Raw genomic sequence first — 22382 nt, forward strand, 5'->3', positions numbered from 1 at the left:
TTTCTTTTACAATAGTCGACCTTTGGCATTGAGATTTTTCAAGACATTGCTCTTCTGATGTATGATACTTTAGCTTGCAAAAGGCAGCACCAGAATTATTTAAAGAACATGAAACTACTTAATGTTTCATTATTGCCCAGAGAAAAGACTTTGATGACCCAATTATCTGCCCCTGAGGTATGTAGAGCTTTCAGTAGATCCAATGTATTATAATAATAAGGTATATTTCCAGTTCCCAAGAACATGAAGGGGTTCTTGATATTGTTTTCTTTATTATTTAAGTGGTTTCCAGTAATGGATTCCTTTGAGAGACACCATGATTTCTTTTGCGAGGGAGACCTTACAAGAGGGAGGCTGCAGAGATGGAAGCAAGCAGTGTCTATGCCTAAAGGAATCCACGAGTTGATAGCACTGAAAACAAGGGGATCACCACCCGACAGTGGGTGCCCCACTGCAATTGAATGGTCAGCAGTGCTCGGGCCTAGACCCAGGCCTGACTCTGTGGCCCGGCTCGGAGGCCGGGTCCCCCACACCTGGGCCTCAGCCTAGGCCAGAGCCTGGACCCAGTCCCAATGCTGGGGGCCTGTCCTGGAGGCCAGGTTATGACAACTGGAAATATACAGAGTTTTTTTTTTTTTAATAACCCTGGTGTCAAACCACATGGATTCTCTTTAATTAACTGTGGGCTTGTTCATTGCATGTACTGAACCCCCATGACTTGCAAGAAAATGAACACACATGCTTTGACTTCAGTAAACTAGCTGTTCCAAACTCTTCATGGTTGTTGATCACTAATCTATTTTTATTTATTTAAAAGCACTTATATTTTGAGTGGGTTACAAACATCAAATAACATAAAACAAATGAAAGCCAGGACTAGAGTAAATATTGCATTTGAGAAAATGCTCAATAAAAGCATTTTAAAGGAACATAGATTTCTTACTGTAGGTCATAAGACATTTATTGGGTCCTACAGTTGTGTTCCAGCAGGAACTTTCAGTAAAACAGCCATTACCATTGAATAGTACATTTTAGCAGCACCTAATCTGAAGATTTTCATAGGTAGTCTTTTTGGTCATAAACAAATACTTTTTTTTCTTTACACAGAAGTCCTATGTTCAAGTAGTAGGTAGAAGATATTTTAAATCTATTGTCTGTCCTACTCATACAATGTTAAAATGTATCATCTTCTGAAAAATTAGCAGATTTTAATCCGAACTAGATACTGAGTTTCAGACCATGTTTTAAATGAAGCAATGTGAATTATTTCTACATGCTTAAATAAAGTCCACAAACAATTTGCAGGTGATACCATTTTTATTGGACTAATCTAAAACATGTGTGACTAACTTTTAAGAGCTGTAGTCCCTTTATCAGGGCAATATACTGTAAAATCAGCTGATTTTACATACCTGATGAAAAATAAGTAACCTTTTGCTTCTTTGCTGACATTTTATGTCAGAACACATTTAGAAATGTTGTATGTATTATGTTTTATGACTTTTTTCTAAAGGGCGTATCAAGTTAGCTTGCCAAAAATAAAAAATAGTTAAAAGTAAAATAACAAAGTAGGTTGATGAAGATGATAATATTGTAATGGCAGTGACTATGTTAAAGTGCAATCTTTTGGGACCTCAAAGGTCCTTAATTCTGGTTGGGATGATTCTCTTAGGTCAAGCAGGATGGTAGTCCTCACAGATGGGTGATGATATCAGATGGAGCCCAGCACGGAAAACTTTTATCAAAGTTTCTAGAACTTTGACTGGCACACTGAGGATGCCCAGCATGCCGCTATCTGCGCGTCCACGCAGGGACCCTCTTCATTCTCTTTTTTTCCACAAAGAAGTTGCTTCATGGTGGTGGAGCTCCGCTCTTTAGAGTGTTTTTTTTCTCACCGATCTTCAGTTTTCAACATCAGGTCCCTCTTTCCTGTCTGTGCTTCTTCTACGGCATGGTAGGTTAATTTTTGCCTTCCTAGTGGTCTGTTCCCAGCATGTCGCTCCTCTGTGGCCGCCGGCCATCGACCACTCGCTGGCTATTTTTTATGGTGTCCATTTTTTGTCGGTGCCCCCAGTGCCTGCGGACCATGCCCATTACTGATCCATATGAGGTTTGTATCCTCTGCCTGGGGGCATTGCACGACATCCGAGAGTGTCAGCTGTGTGATCTGATAGGCCCCAAGGGTCATCATGCTCAGCTAGACAAGATGGACAAATCTTTTGGTCCCAAAAAGTCTGCCCCATCCACGCCGGCATTGGGAACCTCAACCCCTGGAGGCCGAGGAGAACTGATGGATACCTTATCCCTATCTACTCCCCCGGCAGGTTCATCCAGGGAAAGGGGCACCGGTGATAGGCCCTCTCCGATGTTGATGCTCTCAAAGACAACAGGATCTACAGCTTCCTCGGCGCCGAGGAAACACTGGGCTGTGCATCGTGGGAAATCCTGCAAACACAGTCACTGGTCACCATCGGCGCACAACTCCAGTTCTGGTTTGGCACCAGTGACCGGAGGCTCCGGTGTTTCCTTGTTTCCCCTCCATCAGTCCTAGCTTTGCTGGACATCCAGGAGGAGTTGGACTACAGGGTGCAGAATGCGGTGCTCTGAGCCCTGTGGAGCATCAAACCGCCCCCAGCACTGGCCCCCATACCAGTGCTGGAACCTGCACAAGCGCTGTTGGCGCCCCTGCTCGAGCATCTGGATGTCCTTCTTGGTGTCCTTCCAATGCAACAAGTGCCACAAGGTTCCTCGATGTCCCAACGGCCACTGATGCCCCCCTCGAGTGATTCCCATCGTTGGGTCCTCTGAGGAGGAAGATGTGCTACGGCCATCGGTGCCGCTGGCTCCTTTGGTGCTGACACCTCGGTTCCCTGAGCCCTTACCCAGGCTATCTGTGCCCTTGTCGCCCTCGAGGCGACCAGTACCTCCAGTGCCCTCGATGCCCTCAGTGCCCATGCCGATGAGCTTGGGCAGGGCTCTCCCAAGCAGGCCCCCCCCCCCCGGGGACCGGAGATGATACATTGGAGTCTTCCTCTGAGGACTCCGAAGATATCCTGTCAGAACCTTTGCCACCAGATGAAAGGCATAGGTCTCCCCTGGAAGGTCTCTCCTTTGCTGGTTTCATCAGGGCCATGGCCAAAACTATCCCCTTCCAGCTCCTCACAGAGGAGGGCGTTCGACATAAAATGCTAGAAGTTCTCCAGTTTGTCGATGCCCCAAAGGAGATAGGGGCCATTCCAGTCCTCTGTATCTTCAAAGACCACCTTCTGAGGAGCTGGGAACATCTCGTGTCAGTTCCTCCAGTAAATAGGAAGGTGGATGCCATCTACTTGGTCCAACAGGCTTTGGAGTTTGAGACACACCATCTCCCTCACCAATCAGTGGTAGTGGAGTCCGCTCTCAAAAAAAGCCAAGCCACTCCCACACCCATGCCTCCATCTCTCCGGGCTGGGACCACAGGGAGCTGGATGCCCTGGATAGGAAGGTATTTGAGGGTGCTCATCGCCCGCATTGCCTCCTATCAATTGTATATGACACAGTATAACCAGAACCTGTGGAAACAGATCCAGGAGCTTTCAGAACACCTACTGCAGCAACAGCAAGATCTGTTCTCTGCAGTGGTGCAATAGGGTCTAGAGGCAGGAAAGTATAAGGTGAGATCCACCTACGATGTCTTCAAGGTGGCAGCGAGGGTGGCTGCAGTGGGCATTGGTGCACGTAGGAAGGCTCTGAAGGTCCAAGAAAAGCTGGCTGATCTGCCCTGCACAGGTGAGAATCTCTTCGGAGCAAGTCAGGGATGCAATAGCCCAGTTGAAGGACCACCATGAAACCCTTCAACAGCTATTGGCTGGTGCTTCTGACCTGCTGTTTACCATCAGAAAGTCCTCCCAACAAAGCTCGAGGAGGTCCTTCTACCACCAAAAGAAATATTACCCTCCTGCTTCTAGGGCTCGTCCTTGCCAACAGTGGGCCCCTAAGCCCCAACCAGCCCCTCAGCAGGACCCCGCTATGGGGTTTTGACTGGGGGCAAGGGAGCATGAGTCAGCCTGCCATAACCCCGGCATCCTGCTCCCCAGTAGTGGGCAGGCTTTTTTGCTATGCTCACTGCTGGCCCCATGTTACGTCGGACCAGTGGGTTCTTATGATCATACTCTAGGGTTATCCCTGCAGATTTTCCCCTATGTTTGTCATGGGGTTCATCCACCCAGCAGGAAATACTTCATAAACTGCTATTAATCAATAAAGAATAGTAGCTTGAGATCTAGTTAATGTTTGGGTACTTGCCAGTTACTTGTGACTTAGATTGGCCACTGTTGGAAACAGGGTGCTGGGCTTGATGGACCCTTGGTCTGACCCAGTATGGCAATTTCTTATGTTCTTATTTCCTGATACCAAAGAGAACTGGGGGTCTAAGTACCATTCTCGATCTCAGAGCATTGAACAAATTCCTGCAGAGGGAAAGTTCAGAATGATCTCTCTGGGCACCCTGATCCCTCTCCTCAGCAGAGGAGACTGGTTCTGCTCCATCGACCTGAAAGATGCCTTTGCCTGCATTGCGATCTTCCTGAGTCACAGGAAGTAACTTCTCTTTGTGGTAGGAAAAGCCCCTGGGGTTTTTACCAAGTTACTGGCAGTAGTGGGGGTGCATGTGTTCCCCTACCTGAATGACTGGCTGATCAAGAATGCCTCCCAACAGGGGGCAGTGCACTTTCTACATCTGGCTTTCAGGTGCTGCAATCCCTGGGATTTGTTATAAATTACCCCAAATCCCACCTCCGCCCGTCACACCATCTGGACTTCATTGGAGCCAGACTGGACACGGTCCAAGCAAAAGCATTTCTGCCCGAGATTGGGCTCTTTCTCTCTCATCTCTGACTGGCTTGGTGAGCAGCAGTCATTAGGTTCCTGCCCATTTGCTGCTTCGTCTTTTGGACCACAAGGCTGCTTCTATCCATGTCACTTCATTGGCCTGCCTCTAAATGCATAGAGTGCAGTGGACATTACGGTCGCAATGGCTAAAAGCATCCCAGGAACCTGAGGCCCCTGTCTCTCACGGCACCACTGCGGATCTCCCTGTCCTGGTGGGAGAATCTCTTCAACCTGGAACAGGGGACCCCCTTTCAGGCTGCCCCACCTCAGGTGGGTACTTACCACTGATGCCTCCCCCCCACTGTTGGGGGGCCTATATGGGCAACCTCCACACACAGGGTCGGTAGACAGCTCAGTAATCTCTCTACCAGATAAACTTCCTGGTGCTTCGGGCATCCGTTACGCTCTTTGGGCATTTCGGAACTGCCTGTCTCACAAAACACTCCTAACTTGGACAGACAATCAGGTAGCAATGTGGTTCATCAACAGACAGGGAGGCATGGGTTCGATCCTCCTCTGTCAGGAGACAGTACTAATTTGTTCCTGGGTTCTCTCACAAGGCAGGTCCCTGAGAGCGACATAAGAGAGGAATGAAGGTACTGGCAGACCGCCCGAGCCGTACGTTTCAGCCACACGAGTGGTACCTGAATCTGGCAGTGGCGACCTGGATATTCCACTAGTGCTTCTGTCTACTTTCTAATTGGGGATCACTGACTTTAAAAGAGAAGCTGCCCTATGTCAGCTAGTAGGAGAGTACTCTGTGCTTTACCCAAGCCTCTCAAATCCATCTCCTTTTTATTCTACTCTTTCACTTGTTGCCTAAGGAAAGGACCCTAATAGCATGCGTGCATCTTTCAACATTTGTTTGTCTTATAAGGGTATCATCTCCATTCAATACTGTGATGGGGGCTTTTTAAATTAGTTATAAATACAAAGTATAAGGCACAATTTTATTAATAGTGGGGAATGTTACTTTACATCCCAGTACTTTTGACAATTTAACAATAGCTAAATAAAAACTATTGGGCTGATTTGCAACTGGTCTTTGAGTGCCTAAGCTGGCTGGCTAAAACTTAAAAGGCAATCTCTGGTGAATTTCCAGTTGCATAAAATTATGACTGAAAATTCATACAGATCTGAGTGACCAAAATGTGTCCACTAAGAGATAGGGTGCCAGTAGTAGGCAGCAAAATTTCTCACCTGGGAAAACCTCTGGGGCTGCTCACTTTTTTCAGCAGCTAAATTTAGCCTTCTAGTAAGGGAGGAGGAGAATTCCTGCCCCCCCCCCCCCCCCCCCACACACACACTCCACAGAATCTAACTATCTCCCTAATTAGATGGTTAAATCCCACTGAAAACTGATCTATATATTTCCTCCATTTGGAAAATGCCTTACAAGTGTACCTGGTGTGTACTTGTCCGCCCAGTCCTGAGGTGACTTTATGGATATATATCAGAAGTTCTAGAACAGTAAAACATGTTTAGATCCCACTTTATTTAGCAGTGTTGCATAAATGTAAATTAACAGTGCTTTTTGATTTGATGTTTCCTTAATGTTTCCAGAGTGTTTGCCTATGTTTTAAAATGCATGTTTACCTATGTCTCTCATTGTTTTATTTGACTTTGTTTCATTAGGTGCAACCTGTTTCCCCTTTTCTTCCAACATTTAGTAGGAAGAAAGCACATGCAGATGAAATACCTCCCATCCTCCCATCACTTCCACTAGTGGGTACGTCATGAGCGTCTTAGATATGTAAGAAATAGCTGTTTCTTTGCCCCATGATCAAGTATTCTGTTCTCTCACTGGACTGGAATCTGCTGTATTGTAGAGAAGACTTGATGGATCCTTTGTTGACCTTATGAGGACTTCTTGAAGGAGACTTCCCTCCAGCCATCCTGACTAGTTAAGGACACATCATCTAGGGCGATATGAAAACAAAACCTACTCCACATTCTTCCATTTACGCCAGCTTCAACATTTTTATAGTTATAATCACAATCTATCCACCATCATTCACTCCCTGATCACTAGACAATAGATTATTGTATTTCCCTGTATTACAGTATTCCATAGCACGGCCTCAAGTGCCTCCAACTGTTGCAAAACAGAACAGTGAAGTTTGTGATAGAGCAAGTTCAGCAACACCTGAAGCTCATGATGTATAAGCTCTGTTGAGAGCAGGATAAAATATAAAGTATTTTGTATTGTCTTCAAATGCCTGAATCAAAGAGCACTAGCATACTTGTCTCAACTCTTGTCTCATCAAGGGAATTTAGGTTCTTCCAACAGGTCCTTTTATTTGTCCCTTCACTAGCTACAGCAGGTTAGCCTGCACAAAACTTTGTGCATTCAGTTGCTTTGCATCTAACTTGTGGAACAATATCCCATAAAGAAACCTGTCATTGTCCTTAAAAAAAACAAACAAAAAAAACATCAGAATCTGCATTTCCACCCTTCTTACTGCTGGGTATCCTCCTTTAACTATAAAAACAGAGTTCTGCTTTATAATGTGCTATGTTTCTTATCACTAGATATCCTCTCTATAGTATGAATTCAGTGTACACTGTGTATTGCTACCAGTACAGTTTTGCATTGTTCAGTTTCCAGTTTACATGTTATGTCCTCTTACTCGCCAATATATGTGCTGCAGTTCACATTTTTCTTTGTAATCTGCATTGGGCCTTTCCAAGGAACATGTGGAATATCAAATGGACATAAAAATAAATCAACTGTTTCTTATTTTCTGCATGAGTATCCTCCCAAATACACATTCAAATTGTCTCTCTCCATTCTTCTGGATAGTATATTTCTGGAAGAAGGGTTCCACTGTCTTGTATCCCAGTTCACAAAATAGTTTCAAGCTCAATTTGAGCTTCATGTGGTAAAATAAGCTATGGTCAAAACTGCATTTTCTATTTTGTCTGTTTGAAACATGAAATACATAATCGGAACTCAGTTTTGACACTTTTAAAATTTGATGACTGTGTAGACAATTTTTCATAAAATGGAACCCTCATAAAAATACACAAGACTTTTCTCCCAGGACAAGCAGGATGGTAGTCCTCACAATTGGGTGACATCACTGGATGGAGCCCTATCACGGAAAACCTTTCTGTCAAAGTTTCTAGTCCCTGAAAAATCAAGGCTATCCCCACCGATATCGGTGCTGGGTACTGAGCTCCCACAAATTCCTGTGGAGGTGCCAATAGCGCCTAGCTCGCCTCTAGCTGTGATATCTACACCAGCTTTCAGGGAGGAACTGGATGATCTCATCCGCCAGGCAGTGCTTGATGCTCTCCAAGACTTACAGCCATCGATGCCGGCCCCCATACCGACACCGACATCGGAGCCATCGATGTTTACACCCCTGCTAAACCGACTGGATATGCTCATTGGTGCCCTTCCAACACAACCTAGGCCACCAATGCCAAAGCAACCCGCAAAGTCTCTGAAAGCCCTGATACCCATTCCGGGGTCCTCAGAAGATGAAGGCATGGACTCCAGTCCTCTCTCAACACCGATTCCACCGATGCCGGATCCGATGTCTGGTCCATTGGGGCTCTCAGGACCAAGATGCCCATGTTTCCTCTCAATGCCTTTGGTGCAGCCGAAATCTACATTGGTGCCACCGCATCTTCCATCCAGACCATCGAAGGATCCATCGGGGCCAACACGATCTACAGTACCAACCTTCTTCCCTCCTTCAAGATCTCGGCTAGAAACCTTTTCTGACACATGGGAAGATGTTGACACTGACACATCCACGGAGGACATCTTATCAGAGCCATCTCCTTCGGAAGAAAGGAGAAAATCTCCCCCAGAAGACTTCTCCTTTGCAAATTTTGTAAAGGAAATGTCAGAGACAATCCCCTTTGACCTGATTTCAGAGGTGGACACATGCCATAAAACATTGGAAGTTCTCCAGTTTGTTGATGCTCCAAAGGAAGTTATGGCTATCCCTGTCCACGAGATGCTCGTGGATCTCCAACATTGTCTCTGGGAGCATCCTTGTACTGTCCAACCAGTGAATAGGAGGATAGATGCAACTTATCCGGTCCAACATATTCCTGGATTCCAAAAGCCACAACTACCTGATCAGTCAGAGGTAGTTGAATCTGCATAGAAAAAGGCCAGGCGTCCTCGCCTTCACTCTTCACCTCCTGGCAAAGACCAAAAATTCTTGAATATTTTAGGTCGCAAGATGTTTCAGGGCTCTATGCTAGTGTCACGCATAGCTGCATACCAACTTTACATGACACAATATCAAAGGAATCTCTGGAATCAGGTTCAGGGAAAAGCTGACTCTCTCCCCAAACAACAACAAGATAGTCTCAACGCCATACTACAGAAAGGCCTTGAGGCTGGGAAACATGAGGTTTGGGCTGCTTATGACTCCTTTGAAACTGCTTCTCACATGTCGGCAACGGGAATCAGCGCCAGGAGGTGGGCTTGGCTGAAAGCATCTGACTTGAGACCTGAAGTCCAAGACAAACTCACTGATTTGCCATGTACCAGTGACAACCTATTCGGCGACAAGATACAGGATGCAGTGGCTCAACTAAAAGACTATAACGAGACCCTGCTTCAATTGTCCACGATTACTACCAACTGCCCTTCCTCTGCAAGAAGACCCACGAGAAGGGACCCTAGAAAACCATTTTATCACCCACGCAGATACTACCCACCTACATCTCACGTGAGGCCAACCAAGCTGTCTCAGAGAGGACATCTTCGACAGCCAAAGCCATCCAGGCCATCCAGCCACCACCACAAACAGGCCAAGCCTCTGGATTTTGAAATCTATTCAGAGAACAGCAGCCACTGCACAAATCCAAAACTAGAATTGCCAGTAAGAGGTCGAATTCCCCATTTCATAACCAACTGGCTCAGCATTACCACAGACCAATGGGTTATATCCATTATAACCCAGGGATACCATCTAAGCTTCCTCATGGTACCCCCGGATTCACCATCCAATCCACTGTGGATGCAAAAAGATCACACAAGCCTTCTAGAGTCAGAACTCTTCACCCTTCTGGGTGCCAGGGCTGTGGAACCTGTTCCCCAGGCACAGCAGGACAGAGGATTCTACTCCCGCTACTTTCTCATTCCAAAGAAATCAGGCAGCCTCTGCCCCATTCTAGATCTCCGCAATCTCAACAAATTTCTATGAAAAGAAAAATTCAGGATGGTGTCCCTCTGCACCATGCTTTCCCCTTCTGCAAAAAGGAGATTGGCTCTGTGTTCTCTGGATCTTCAGGACACTTACGCTCACATTCCAATATTCCCACATCACTGCAAATACCTGCGTTTCCTAGTTGGACATCAACATTATCAGTACCGGGTTCTGCCTTTCGGACTTGCCTCGGCACCGCATTTATTTACAAAGTGCCTAGCAGTGGCTGCGGCCCATCTACTCAAGATGCTTGTTTTTTCCGTTTTAATGTAAACCGAGATGATATGTAATTTTTTACATGAATCCTGGTATATAAAAATGTTAAATAAATAAATAAGAAAAGCATACACGTCTTTCCTTAACTGGACGACTAGCTGATCAAAAGCCATTCCAAACAAGGATCTCTCGATGCTCTTAAGCTCACTATCAAATTGCTATACTCATTGGGATTTCTCATCAGTTACCAAAAATCCCACCTGAACCCATCTCACCTCCTTACTTTCATTGGAGCAGATTTAGACACCACAGTCGCAAAGGCATTCCTGCCCAACGACTGTGCAGACACACTCTCCAGACTAGCTACATCTTTGCGCACAAAGAAACAGCCTCAGCCCATTTATTTATTTATTTATTTATTTGGAAGCTTCTATATACCAGTGAATGTTGCGAACATCTCATCGGTTTACAGTAAACAGAATGCAGCTAAAAGAGCTTTACAGTGAAACAGAGAACAATAATAGAATTACATTAAAATTAAAAATCACAATAAGACCGTGGAAGCCATGTGGCCCAACGTTGCTGGGCCACATGGCTTCCACGGTCCACGTCACTCCTATGGCCAGGCTGGCCATGAGAATCATTCAATGGACTTTGAAATCTCAGTGGCTCCAAGCCACTCAACCTCTTTCATTCTGGATTCAAGTAACCCACCAGCTACGTTTATCGCTCCTCTGGTGGACAAACAAAGCCAACTTGCTGACAGGTCTACCCTTCCAGCAACCAATTCCGCAAATGACGTTAACCACAGGCGCATTCAACTTGGGTTGGGGAGCTCATGTGAACAACCTCCAAACTCAAGGTACTTGGACACAGCTGGAAGCAACGATTCAGATCAACTTCCTAGAGCTTCGAGTTATGTTATACTCTATATGCATTCAAGGACTGCCTTTCACACAAGACTGTTCTCATACAAACACAGTTGCAATGTAGTACTTGAACAAGCAGGGCGGCACAGGCTCTTATCTCCTCTGCTAAGAAGCCGCGCAGATCTGGGTCCTGGCCCTTGCACACTCCATATTTCTCTGGGCCACTTATCTGGCAGGCATACAGAACGTAGTAGCAGATCGCCTCAGCCGACAGTTCCAATCCCACGAGTGGTCTCTGGATCCTGTGGTAACGACCAGAATCTTCCAACGCTGGGGTCAACCAACAATAGACCTCTTTGCATCTGAACTGACTCACAAAGTGGACAGATTCTGCTCCCTGCACAGGCAACAAAACAAGTTAGACATGGACGCCTTCGCTCACCTCTGGAACACAGGCCTCCTATACGAGTATCCCCCGATACCGCTGATAGCCAAAACTCTTATGAAGCTTCAACAGGACAGGGGATCAGTGATACTCATAGCCCCTTACTGGCCTCAACAAGTATGGTTTCCCATGCTTCTCAACCTCTCGATCAGGGAACCCATTTGCCTGGGCACAGCACCCACTCTCATAACTCAGAACCAAGGCATGTTATGCCATCTGAACCTTCAGACCCTATCCTTCACAGCCTGGATGTTGAAAGCTTGATCCTCCAACAGCTCAATCTTTCAACTGATGTCTCTCAAGTGCTTGTAGCCTCACGAAAGCCTTCCACATGAAAATCCTATCGTTCTAAGTGGAATAGATTTACCATATGATGCATGCAAAAAGGTATCCACCCCTTTTCCTGCCCCATGCCATCTCTATTAGACTATCTCTGGCACCTTTCAGACTCTGGTCTCCAGACGTCTTCGGTGAAGGTACACCTGAGTGCCATCTCAGTGTACCACAAAGGAGTTGGGGAAGCCCCGATAACAGTGCAACCCCTTGTGAGTAGGTTTATAAGGGGCCTACTACAACTTAAGCCCCCTCTACGGCCACCAGTCACTGAATGGAACCTAAACATAGTACTTACAAGCCTCATGTGCTCCCTGTTTGAGCCTTTGCACTCCTGTGATGTTACATTTCTTACTTGGAAAGTTCTCTTCCTAGTAGCCATTTCATCTGCTCAAAGGGTTAGTGAGTTACAAGCTCTTGTCACATACTCACGCTATACCAGGTTCCTACATGACTGAGTGGTCCTACGTACTCACCCTAAATTCCTTTCCAAGGTGGTTACTGATTTCCACTTGAATCAGTCAATAGTCTTGCCCGCCTTTTTCCCAAGGCCTCACTCTCACCAGGGCGAGAGAGTTTTACACACCTTGGATTGTAAATGTGCACTTGCATTTTACCTAGACCGCACTGTAGTCCATAGGAAATCCACCCAACTCTTTGTTTCTTTTGATAAAAACAGACTAGGAGTTGCAGTGGGCAAACAAACTCTCTCCAACTGGCTAGCAGACTGCATCGAATGCTGCTATGAAAAAGCAGGCCTTCCTCTCCTGGGACGAGTGAAGGCACACTCAGTAAGAGCCATGGCAACCTCAGTAGCACACTATCGTTCAGTACCAATTACTGAATTCTGTAAAGCTGTAACATGGAGTTCTCTTCACACATTTGCAGCTCATTACTGCCTGGACAAGGAGGGACGTCAAGACTCTGCCTTTGGCCAATCCGTCTTGAAGAATTTATTTCCAGTATAATCCCAACTCCTTCCACATCCAATCTGCTGTGATATTCAGGCTGCCTCATTTTCCCAACAGTACACCAGTTGTTGTGCCTGTTTCACAAGTTGTAAGCTGTTGGTCCAAATAAATATGTCAGCCTGTAGCTTGCTAATCACCCACATGTGAGGACTACCATCCTGCTTGTCATGGGAGAAAGAGTTACTTTCCTGTAACAGGTGTTCTCCCAGGACAGCAGGATGTTAGTCCTCAAGAAACCCAAACGCCACCTCGCGGAGTTGGGACCGAAGCGTTTTATTATTTTATTTTTTCGCTCGTAGCTTTTGCTACAAACGAGACTGAAGGGAGAACCCTGTGGCTATAGGGATTATGGCATGCTGGGCATGCTCAGTGTGCCAGTCAAAAGTTCTAGAAACTTTGACAGAAACGTTTTCCGTGATAGGGCTCTGTCCAGTGTCGTCACCCACATGTGAGGACTACATCCTGCTTGTCCTGGGAGAACACCTGTTACAGGTAAGCAACTCTGCTTTCTCTCTTTTTTTTTTTTTTTTTTTTACCATGGAGAGACCCACAGCTGTTGGCTATATTTTATATGTTTTTGAAGGAATCATAACTATTATAATCTTCTTACAAAAATCTTTAATAGATGAAATAGATTTAAAAACTATTGCAAAAATTCAAATAAGGATACAATGAAATTTCACAATATTAGTCCTACACAAACATCTATAGCAACATTGCACATATACATGCATACTCATTGACACTCAGACAACTCCTATCTAACTGATATATTAGAAACCACTTACATCTTCCACAAAAAACATAGTTACTATAACAATACATAAATAACATGAAAAACAATGTATCAATTAGAATATTTTAACATTGTATTATTGTTAGAGTAGCGAGACAATGTTTTACAAATAAGCAGCTTTTGTCCTGAGATAGCTAACAAACGTGAAAACTAGTAATAGAAAGTGCTTTAATCTGAATATACTACTACTACAAAAGCAAGTCCATTTCTTAAAGAAGAAAGACTTTGTGGTTCCTTGGATGTATTCCTTTAAAACACGTATATTCAGATTAAAGCACTTTCTATTACTAATTTTCACATTTGTTAGCTATCTCAGTACATAAGCTGCTTATTTGTAATACATTGTTTCGCTGGTCTAACAATGATATGATGTAAAAAAAATTCTGATACATTGTTTTTCATGTTATTTATGTATTGTTATTGTAACTTTTTTGTGGAAGATGTGAGTGTTTGTAATATATCACTTAGATAGGAGTTGTCTGAATGGCAATGAGTATGCATGCATATGAGCTTTGTTGCTACAGATGCTGGTGTATGACTAATATTGTGAAATTTCATTGTATTCTTATTTGAATATTTGTAATAGTTTTTTACATCTATTTTGTTTATCCAAGATTTTTATAATAAGATTATAATAGTTATGATTCCTTCATATTCTAAATAGTATGAGTTTTGGAATGTTTGTTTTACCTTTTGGTGGTTTGTACATTTTATACGTGCCATCTGCTTCCGGCTAATGCTGATGAACTGATCCTTCATTTTAAAACACACTGAACGTCACTTAAAAAGAGTCAGCTCAATGGCCCAGCAACGTTCTTGCTTTCTGCTATGCAGGAGACCTGGATTTGTTTCTTGGACTTTGCCTTGGCTGAGAATGCCGCAGATTCGGCATTCACAGCTCTCAATGTATAAGACAGTTTCCCCAAAACAATGGCACTTATGAACTGGAGTCAAGGGTGCACATACCAGGTCCTGCAAGGAAGCACAGTTTGTGGCCCTTCTTTCATGGACTATTGCTACAATGACTGGCTGGGGGAAATCTCTGGGTATTTGCTTTATAGGCATCAGCAGTATATAAGCAAAATAAGTATCTGAGAATGAAGGCTTGGGCCACCATAGCCCTGGTTGGAGCAAGGTCCAGTTGAGATGGCAGCTCAGTAGAGCAAAAGGAAGCCATCTGTCCTCTCCCCCCCCCCCTTCCCCCCCCCCAAAACCCCCCCCAAAATCAATCATGAAAGTGTTTGAACTGCTATTAGTGTCTGGTTTAAATTGCTTTACTGCAGTAAAAACTCTGTGATGCGATGTTCCATTGCCAATCTATGACAAATGTCAGTATATCATAATTAGCATGAAGGTTGGCCTTTATAATGCTGGATTAGCAGTGAGCCAATGAGAAAAAACGATCTTGTTGACTTTCATAAATAATTAGTAGCCCACATTTCAGCTTGTTGAATTATAACAGCAAATTTATCAGTAGTTTGCTTCCTCTCACAAGATTTGCAACACACCAGCTCTTTGAAGCACAAAAATTCTCAGCAAGTTGTTCTGGCTTCTTTCGTACAATTTATATAGTAATGGAAAGTCTTGTGAAAATTATAACGTTTGAAAATTAGGATAATCTCACTAATATTAGGATTCCTTGCAAACAATCCCAGTTAAATGTTGGTGAATACTTCTTTTTTATGCATAGTGTCTTTTTTTTACCTGCAGAAGTTGATATGAGGTATTACAATGACTTGTTGAGCCAGATTCCTGAGGAGTGTGTCTCTGTCCCTGTGATACTGCACTGCATGGTGGATCAGGTTTGTATAACAGCACATTAACACATGAATATTGCATCAATTTGTTGTGCATTATGTCTGAGGAGTGTTCACGTATCACCTAGAAAGATGAAGAGTATATGAGGTGATTTGTATGTACATCAAAAGGTAGAACATTCTGTAAGAAGATCCCTAATGGTATGTCATCGCATTCAGCAGTTCTCAAAGCATCATGAAAGGGTAGTTGAAATTCAATAAAGGGAATTGTGTTTGTAGTCCTCTGATTAAAACAGATTTCAAGAAAGGCAGTATATAGAGCAGAAAGCCAAGGGAAAGAATCCAATCCAGAAAGTAGTAAAATCTAGATAAAATCTTTGAAGCAGTGATTTATCCTAGCAGAATAAATCCAACACATGTTTTATCTCAAGTGTCTGCTTCAGGGACTTCAAACTCGGAACAGCACAAAATGAACAAATAAAACGGTTTTGTGGGGAAATTTTGCACATGACACACCATTTGCTTTTTTGCTTCTGATGCATAATTTCTGATTATAGGAGTTTGTGCTCTAATTTAAAAATATTTTCCACTGCTTCTGCTCTGCAGGTTGTTGCAACTGAAAAAGACCTCATACCACCCAGTCAGGTGATTCCACAGCCCCGTCCAGATGGGCTGGATCATGAAATTGCAGATCATATGATCTCTCTCCTGTCATCTCTCTCCCTCTCAGAGAAAGAAAAGAAGGTAGGATTTTCAAGAGACCTTAATTATACCCTTTTAAATTATTCAGATCTAAGAAACTGCATTTATAGATTTTACAGAATAACCAGGCAGTCATACTCACATACAGAGGCATCACCAGCTTGTCTGCATGGAGGTATATTTTCTCAGTCAGGCAGTTTACTGTAAGCAACATCAGCAGCTGCAAGAAGAGACAACAAGTAGCAGGGACTCTTCCAAGAAGAGCCATAGGCAATCTGGCAATACCTAAACTGCCTCCATATACGTATCAGCTGCTGCAAAGCAAACCTCCCAAAGTGTGCACTCTTGAGCAGGCCCAGAACAGGAAGTGCCTTTGTGATGAAGAGCAGATGATGCTTTGTCTGCTTCAGTGTTGGAGGAGCCATGCACCATTTGATGATTTAAGCAACATTAGTGACCTACAAGAGCCTGTGTCCATAAATGCTCATGAAGTAATCATTGATCCAAGTTGGTATAATGGACAGGAAATGATGAGCCAGACAATCTTAATTAATCATATGCAGTCTGACCAGTAACCTGCATATTTGATTTATGCTGAAAGCTAGACTTATTTACTGGTCTTTAAAGAATGAAGCTGTCACTGTTTGACATCTAGGACTTGAGTTTTTTAAGGTTTTTGTTATGAGCTCAAAGAGACAAAAACTCCTTCCCTGTACATACCCAGATCAGTCCAGACTCCTGGGTTTTGCTTCCCTGCCAGCAGATGGAGACAGAGAAAGTTTCACTGACACTGTAAATTCTCCCAGGACAAGCAGGATGGTAGTCCTCACATATGGGTGACATCATCGATGGAGCCCTATCATGGAACACTTTTGTTAAAGTTTCTAGAACTTTGACTGGCACACTGAGCATGCCCAGCATGCCACTAACCCTTCAGCCAGCAGGAGTCCCCGTTCGGTCTCTCTTTTTCCGCGCAGTTTAGGAGCTCTGGGAGAAATTTCTCACAACTTTCCTCACGGAACTATTTGAAGTTTATCTCCTCAAAAAATCCCTCAGTGGGGTCCCCCATCACTCTCCGTTCCCTCCAACGCTTGGTAAGTGTTTTTTCCAGTACTTGTGGTCGGTTCCCGGCAGCTTACCACTTCGGTGCCCGACGGTCACTGACCGTGCACCTGCCAAATTTTAACATGGCAACCAGGTTTAGAAAATGTCCCGAGTATCCAAGGATCATGTCCATAACGGACCCGTATGAAGTATGTGTTTTGTGCTTAGGCCCCTCGCATGATTTTCGTCGATGCCCTAGTTGTGCACAATTGACCCCCAAATGCCGTCGTGCTCGCCTGAACAAAATGGAGCAGTTGTTTGCTTCAAAACAGACTGCTCCATCGACGCCAGTTCAAGTGCCACCAACCGTGGAGGGTCCATTGACCTCGGAGACAATTTGCCAGGAGCACCGTGGACAGGGTGACCATCCGTCACCGACTCCATCGAGGACATTGGCGTTATCGTCCTCGGTGCTGGGGAAAGACTGGACTGAACACCAAGGGGAAACATGGAAACCGGCACCGATGGGCGCCCCCAACCGGTGCCAGCACCGATTCTGCAGTGGCATTGACTTCCATCGAGCCACCTGTGAAAAGGGCCCAGGGAGAGGAGCCCCTATACTCCTCTGGACCCAGGACCCCTAGGCATTCCCCACCGATACCAGCACCAGGCACTGAGCCTCCACAGGCCCCCATGGAGGCTCCGGTGATACCTAGCCTGCCTCCTACCCTGATCGCTGTGCCACACATGCTGGCTTCCTGGGAGGAATTGGACCACATGGTCCAAGAGGCAGTGCTTAAAGCCTATGAGGCTTCCAATTGCTGCTGGCGCTGGCCCGCATACCGGCCCCAGAACCGGCTCCCTCGATGGTGGCACCGCTCCTCGAGCACCTTGATACGCTCATCGATGCCTTATCGACTCTTCTGCCACCGGACACGCTGGCATCGAGTCATCCATTGAGGCCTCCGCAGGTCCCGATTCCAGTACCGGGTTCCTCGGAGGAAGAAGGATCAATTCCCAATCACATTCCTCCATGGGAACCATCAATGCCAGAGCCTATGCCAGGGCTATCGGGGCTACCAGTACCCAAGCGCACCTCATTGGCCCAATGCTCTCAATTCCGGCGTCAATTCCATCGATGCCAAGGCCACATCCATCAATGCCTTCCCGCCCTTTCGACTTTGGCATGCTTCCTCCATCGGGAGCTCCACCAGGAGAAAGCGAAAGTCCCTATAATCCATGGAGCGATGCATCCTCAGATGATTCATCACGGAAATCCAAGGACCTACTCTCAGAGCCTTCACCACTGGAGGAAAGGTGAAGATCTCCTCCAGAAGACCTCTCCTTTGAAGGTTTTGTCAAAGAGATGTCTGAGACTATACCTTTTATACTGGTCACAGAGGAAGATGCTTGCCATAAAATGTTGGAGGTCTTATAATTTGTAGATGCTCCAAAAGAAATAATGACAATACCGGTACATGAAGTTCTTTTGGACCTCATGCACCGCCTGTGGGAACATCCAGGTACGGTACCCCCAGTCAATAAAAAGACAGATGCTACCTACCTGGTTCAACAAGCCCCAGGTTTTCAAAAGAGTCAGCTGCCCCCACCACCCTGTAGTTGTGGAATCAGCTCAGAAAAAGGCTAAATGGTTGTGGCCACATTCTTCTGCCCCTCTTGGTAAGGAACAGAAAGCATTGGATGCGTTGGGACAAAGGATTTTCCAAGGGTCCATTTTGATATCGCGAATTGCAGCATATCAACTATACATGACCCAATATAATAGAAATCTCTGGGAAAAAGTCCAAGAGATTGCGGAGTCAGTACCACAGCAACAACAAGAAGCCTTGTCCTCCATCCTACATAAAGGAATGGAAGCAGGTAAACATGAAGTCAGAGCTGCCTTCGATTCTTTTGAAATAGCATCCAGAGTCTCAGCAGTGGGCATAAGTGCTAGACGCTGGGCTTGGCTTAAGGCCTCAGACCTACACCCGGAAGTGCAGGACAAACTGGCAGATCTACCCTGTACCGGAGACAACCTGTTCGGGGATAAGATCCAGGATGCAGTGGACCATCATGAGACTCTGCGCCAGTTGTCAACTGTCTCTCCAGATGTTCCCTCCATAGCCTGCAGGACCACGCATAGAGAACCCAAGAAACAATTCTACAGACCACGCAGATATTGCCCTCCTGCATCCTGTGCACGACCAGCTCGGGCACCTCAGAGGGGGCATGCACACCAAACTAGAACATCTAGACCACAGCCAGCTTCACAAGCTGGCCCTGCGTCTGGATTTTGACTCTTTCCCAGAGAGCAGCAGCCATATTCCAGTGGGGGGCCACCTGTGCCACTTTGCAACAAATTGGCATCCAATCACCACGCCAGTGGGTACTGTCCATCGTAACCCATTGTTACCATCTAAATTTTTCAAAAATACCCTTAGACTTCCCACCCAATCCATCCTGGATGACCACACAGGAAAACTCGAGTCAGAGCTCTCAACCTTTCTGTTGGTCAAAGCCGTGGAACCGGTTCCACTGAATCAGCAGGGAAAAGGATTCTACTCCAGATATTTCCTTATTCCAAGAAAGACCGGCAGCCTCCGGCCTATTCTGGCCCTCTATGCCTTGAATACATTTCTTCGCAAGGAAGGGTTCAGGATGGTACCCCTGGGCACCATGCTTCCTCTACTTTAACAAGGGGATTGGCTCTGCTCTCTGGACCTTCAAGACGCATACGCCCATATTGCGATCTCCCCTCCTCATCGCAAATATCTGCGATTTGTGGTGGGCCGCAGTCACTAATCAATACAAAGTACTACCATTCGGCCTAGCCTCGGCGCCTCGAGTCTTTACGAAGTGCCTGGCAGTCGTGACTGCGCAGTTACACAGCAGAGGCATATATATTTTTCCATACCTGGAATACTGGCTCATAAAAAGCCAGACAAAATAAGGAGCCCTCGACTCTCTCGGTCTCACCATAAGGCTTCTAAACTCATTGGGATTTCTAATAAGTTACCCCAAATCCCAATTGACACCATCTCATCTTCTCTCCTTTATAGGAGCAGATCTAGACGCGACACTGTCCAGAGCATTCGTACCCAACGATCATGCGATTACGCTGTACAACTTTGCCAGCTTTATCTGCCATCAAAAAAGAGCCTCAGCTGGCCAGCTACTCAGGTTGCTCAGCCACATGGCATCAACTGTCCATGTCTCCCTATGGCATGCCTTGCCATGAGAGTGACCCAATGGACTCTGAAATCCCGTGAATGCCACTCCAGCCTTCCGCTCCGTGAAGGTGGAACACCGACCACTGGCATCCCGCTCCGTGAATGCCTCTGTGGCTACTGCCACTCCGTGCAGTGTTCTGCCGCCTCCTCCCACCCCTGGCCTTGCGGGCCAGGTTATTGCTTATGCCAGGCCTTCATTGGGCCACCCCCCATGCATAGCATATATCCATCCCCACGCTTTCCCCCTATGCAAAGTCCTTGGTGCTCCGCTCCTCCCCTTCCCCCGACACCAAAACTTCCCTCCTATGCAGCGACAAATCTCCTTATGCACCGGTGAGGACCCTGCGTCCGCTACTTTTCGAGGCTGTGACAACTCCCCTCCCCCCCCCCCCCCCCCACAACAAGTCCTATAATTTGGGCTTTAAGGGCTGCTGCTTCTCCCTTTTGCTGCAACAGGTCTAAGGCGATCTCTAGCTCAGCCTTTCTGCGCACTTCGGCGGCGGCTGTGGCAGCAGCGGCTTACTATTGTTCTTCTATTCTGAGCCCTTCTATCTTGAGGGCTGCTGCTTGTTCGGCATAGTGTATGCAAGCCACCCCCTCTTCATTCACATCCTCTAGGCTTGATGGATCCACAGTGTTTATCCCACGCCCCTTTGAAGTCCTTCACAGTTCTGGTCTTCACCACTTCCTCCTGAAGGGCATTCCAGGCATCCACCACTCTCTCCGTGAAGAAATACTTCCTGACATTGGTTCTTAGTCTTCCTCCCTGGAGCCTCAGCTCGTGACCTCTGGTTCTGCTGATATTTTTCTGACGGAAAAGGTTTGTCGTTGTCTTTGGATCGTTAAAACCTTTCAAGTATCTGAAAGTCTGAATCGTATCACCCCTGCTCCTCCTTTCTTCCAGGGTGTACATATTTAGATTCTTCAATCTCTCCTCATATGTCATTCGATGAAGACCCTCCACCTTTCTGGTCACCCTTCTCTGTACCGCTTCCATCTTGTCTCTGTCTCTTTGTAGATACGGTCTCCAGAACTGAACACAGTACTCCAGGTGAGGCCTCACCAAGGACCTGTACAAGGGGATAATCACTTCCCTTTTCTTACTCGATATTCCTCTCTCTATGCAGCCCAGCATTCTTCTGGCTTTTGCTATCGCCTTGTCACATTGTTTCGCAGACTTCATATCATTAGACACTCCTCTACGACTACCGGTCGTGGCATGGGACCTCAATTCATACTTGCAAGGGCTCATGCACACTCCTTTTGAACCCTTGCACTCTTGCGAACTCAGATACCTTACATGGAAAGCTCTTTTCCTAGTAGCCATCACATCTGCTCGCAGAGTGAGTGAGTTACAGGCTCTTGTGACCTACTCACCCTACACAAGGTTCCTCCATGACCGGGTGGTTCTCTGCACTCACCCTAACTTCCTTCCTAAGGTGGTAACTGATTTCCATTTAAATCAGTCCATAGTCTTGCCCACTTTCTTTCCAAGACCTCCCGTTCACCCAGGTGAGCGAGCTCTCTGCACCTTGGAGTGTAAGCGTGCTCTTGCATTTTACTTAGACCGCACTACAGCCCACAGGAAGTCCACCCAACTCTTTTAGTCTCTTTTGATAAGAACAAACTTGGAAATGTGGTGGGCATGCAAACACTGTCAAACTGATTGGCAGACTGCATCACATTTTGTTCCCAGCAAGCAGGCCTTCCACTACAGGGACAAGTGAAGGCACACTCAGTCAGAGCAATGGCAACGTCAGTAGCACACTTCTGTGCAGTACAGATTGCTGACATCTGCAGGGTTGCGGCATGGAGCTCTCTCACAACTGCCTGGACAAGGCTGGACGACAGGATTCCGTCTTTGGCCAGTCTGTCCTAAAAAATTTGTTTCCAGTGTAGGAACCCAACTCGTCCCACCTCGACCCACTGTGAATTTCAGGCTGCCTCATCCTTGCCAACAGCACCCCAGT

The 22382-nt window shown here is 45.8% G+C and overlaps 1 protein-coding gene across 2 annotated transcripts in view; it reads left to right on the forward strand.

Moving 5' to 3' along the window:
* SPAG17 (sperm associated antigen 17) overlaps window positions 1-22382 on the forward strand; it is a 289254-nt gene that overhangs the window by 64195 nt on the left and 202677 nt on the right. The window contains exons 8-11 of one of the 2 annotated variants that reach the window (XM_029577979.1): window positions 16-177; window positions 6505-6598; window positions 15387-15478; window positions 16040-16177. In XM_029577979.1, coding sequence (XP_029433839.1) covers window positions 16-177; window positions 6505-6598; window positions 15387-15478; window positions 16040-16177 — 486 coding nt within the window. The remainder of the gene's footprint in view (window positions 1-15; window positions 178-6504; window positions 6599-15386; window positions 15479-16039; window positions 16178-22382) is intronic. The other variant, XM_029577980.1, reaches the window with a different exon arrangement.

This window comes from Rhinatrema bivittatum, chromosome 15 (assembly GCF_901001135.1).
Source record: "Rhinatrema bivittatum chromosome 15, aRhiBiv1.1, whole genome shotgun sequence".
In the NCBI taxonomy this organism is placed as follows: domain Eukaryota; kingdom Metazoa; phylum Chordata; class Amphibia; order Gymnophiona; family Rhinatrematidae; genus Rhinatrema; species Rhinatrema bivittatum.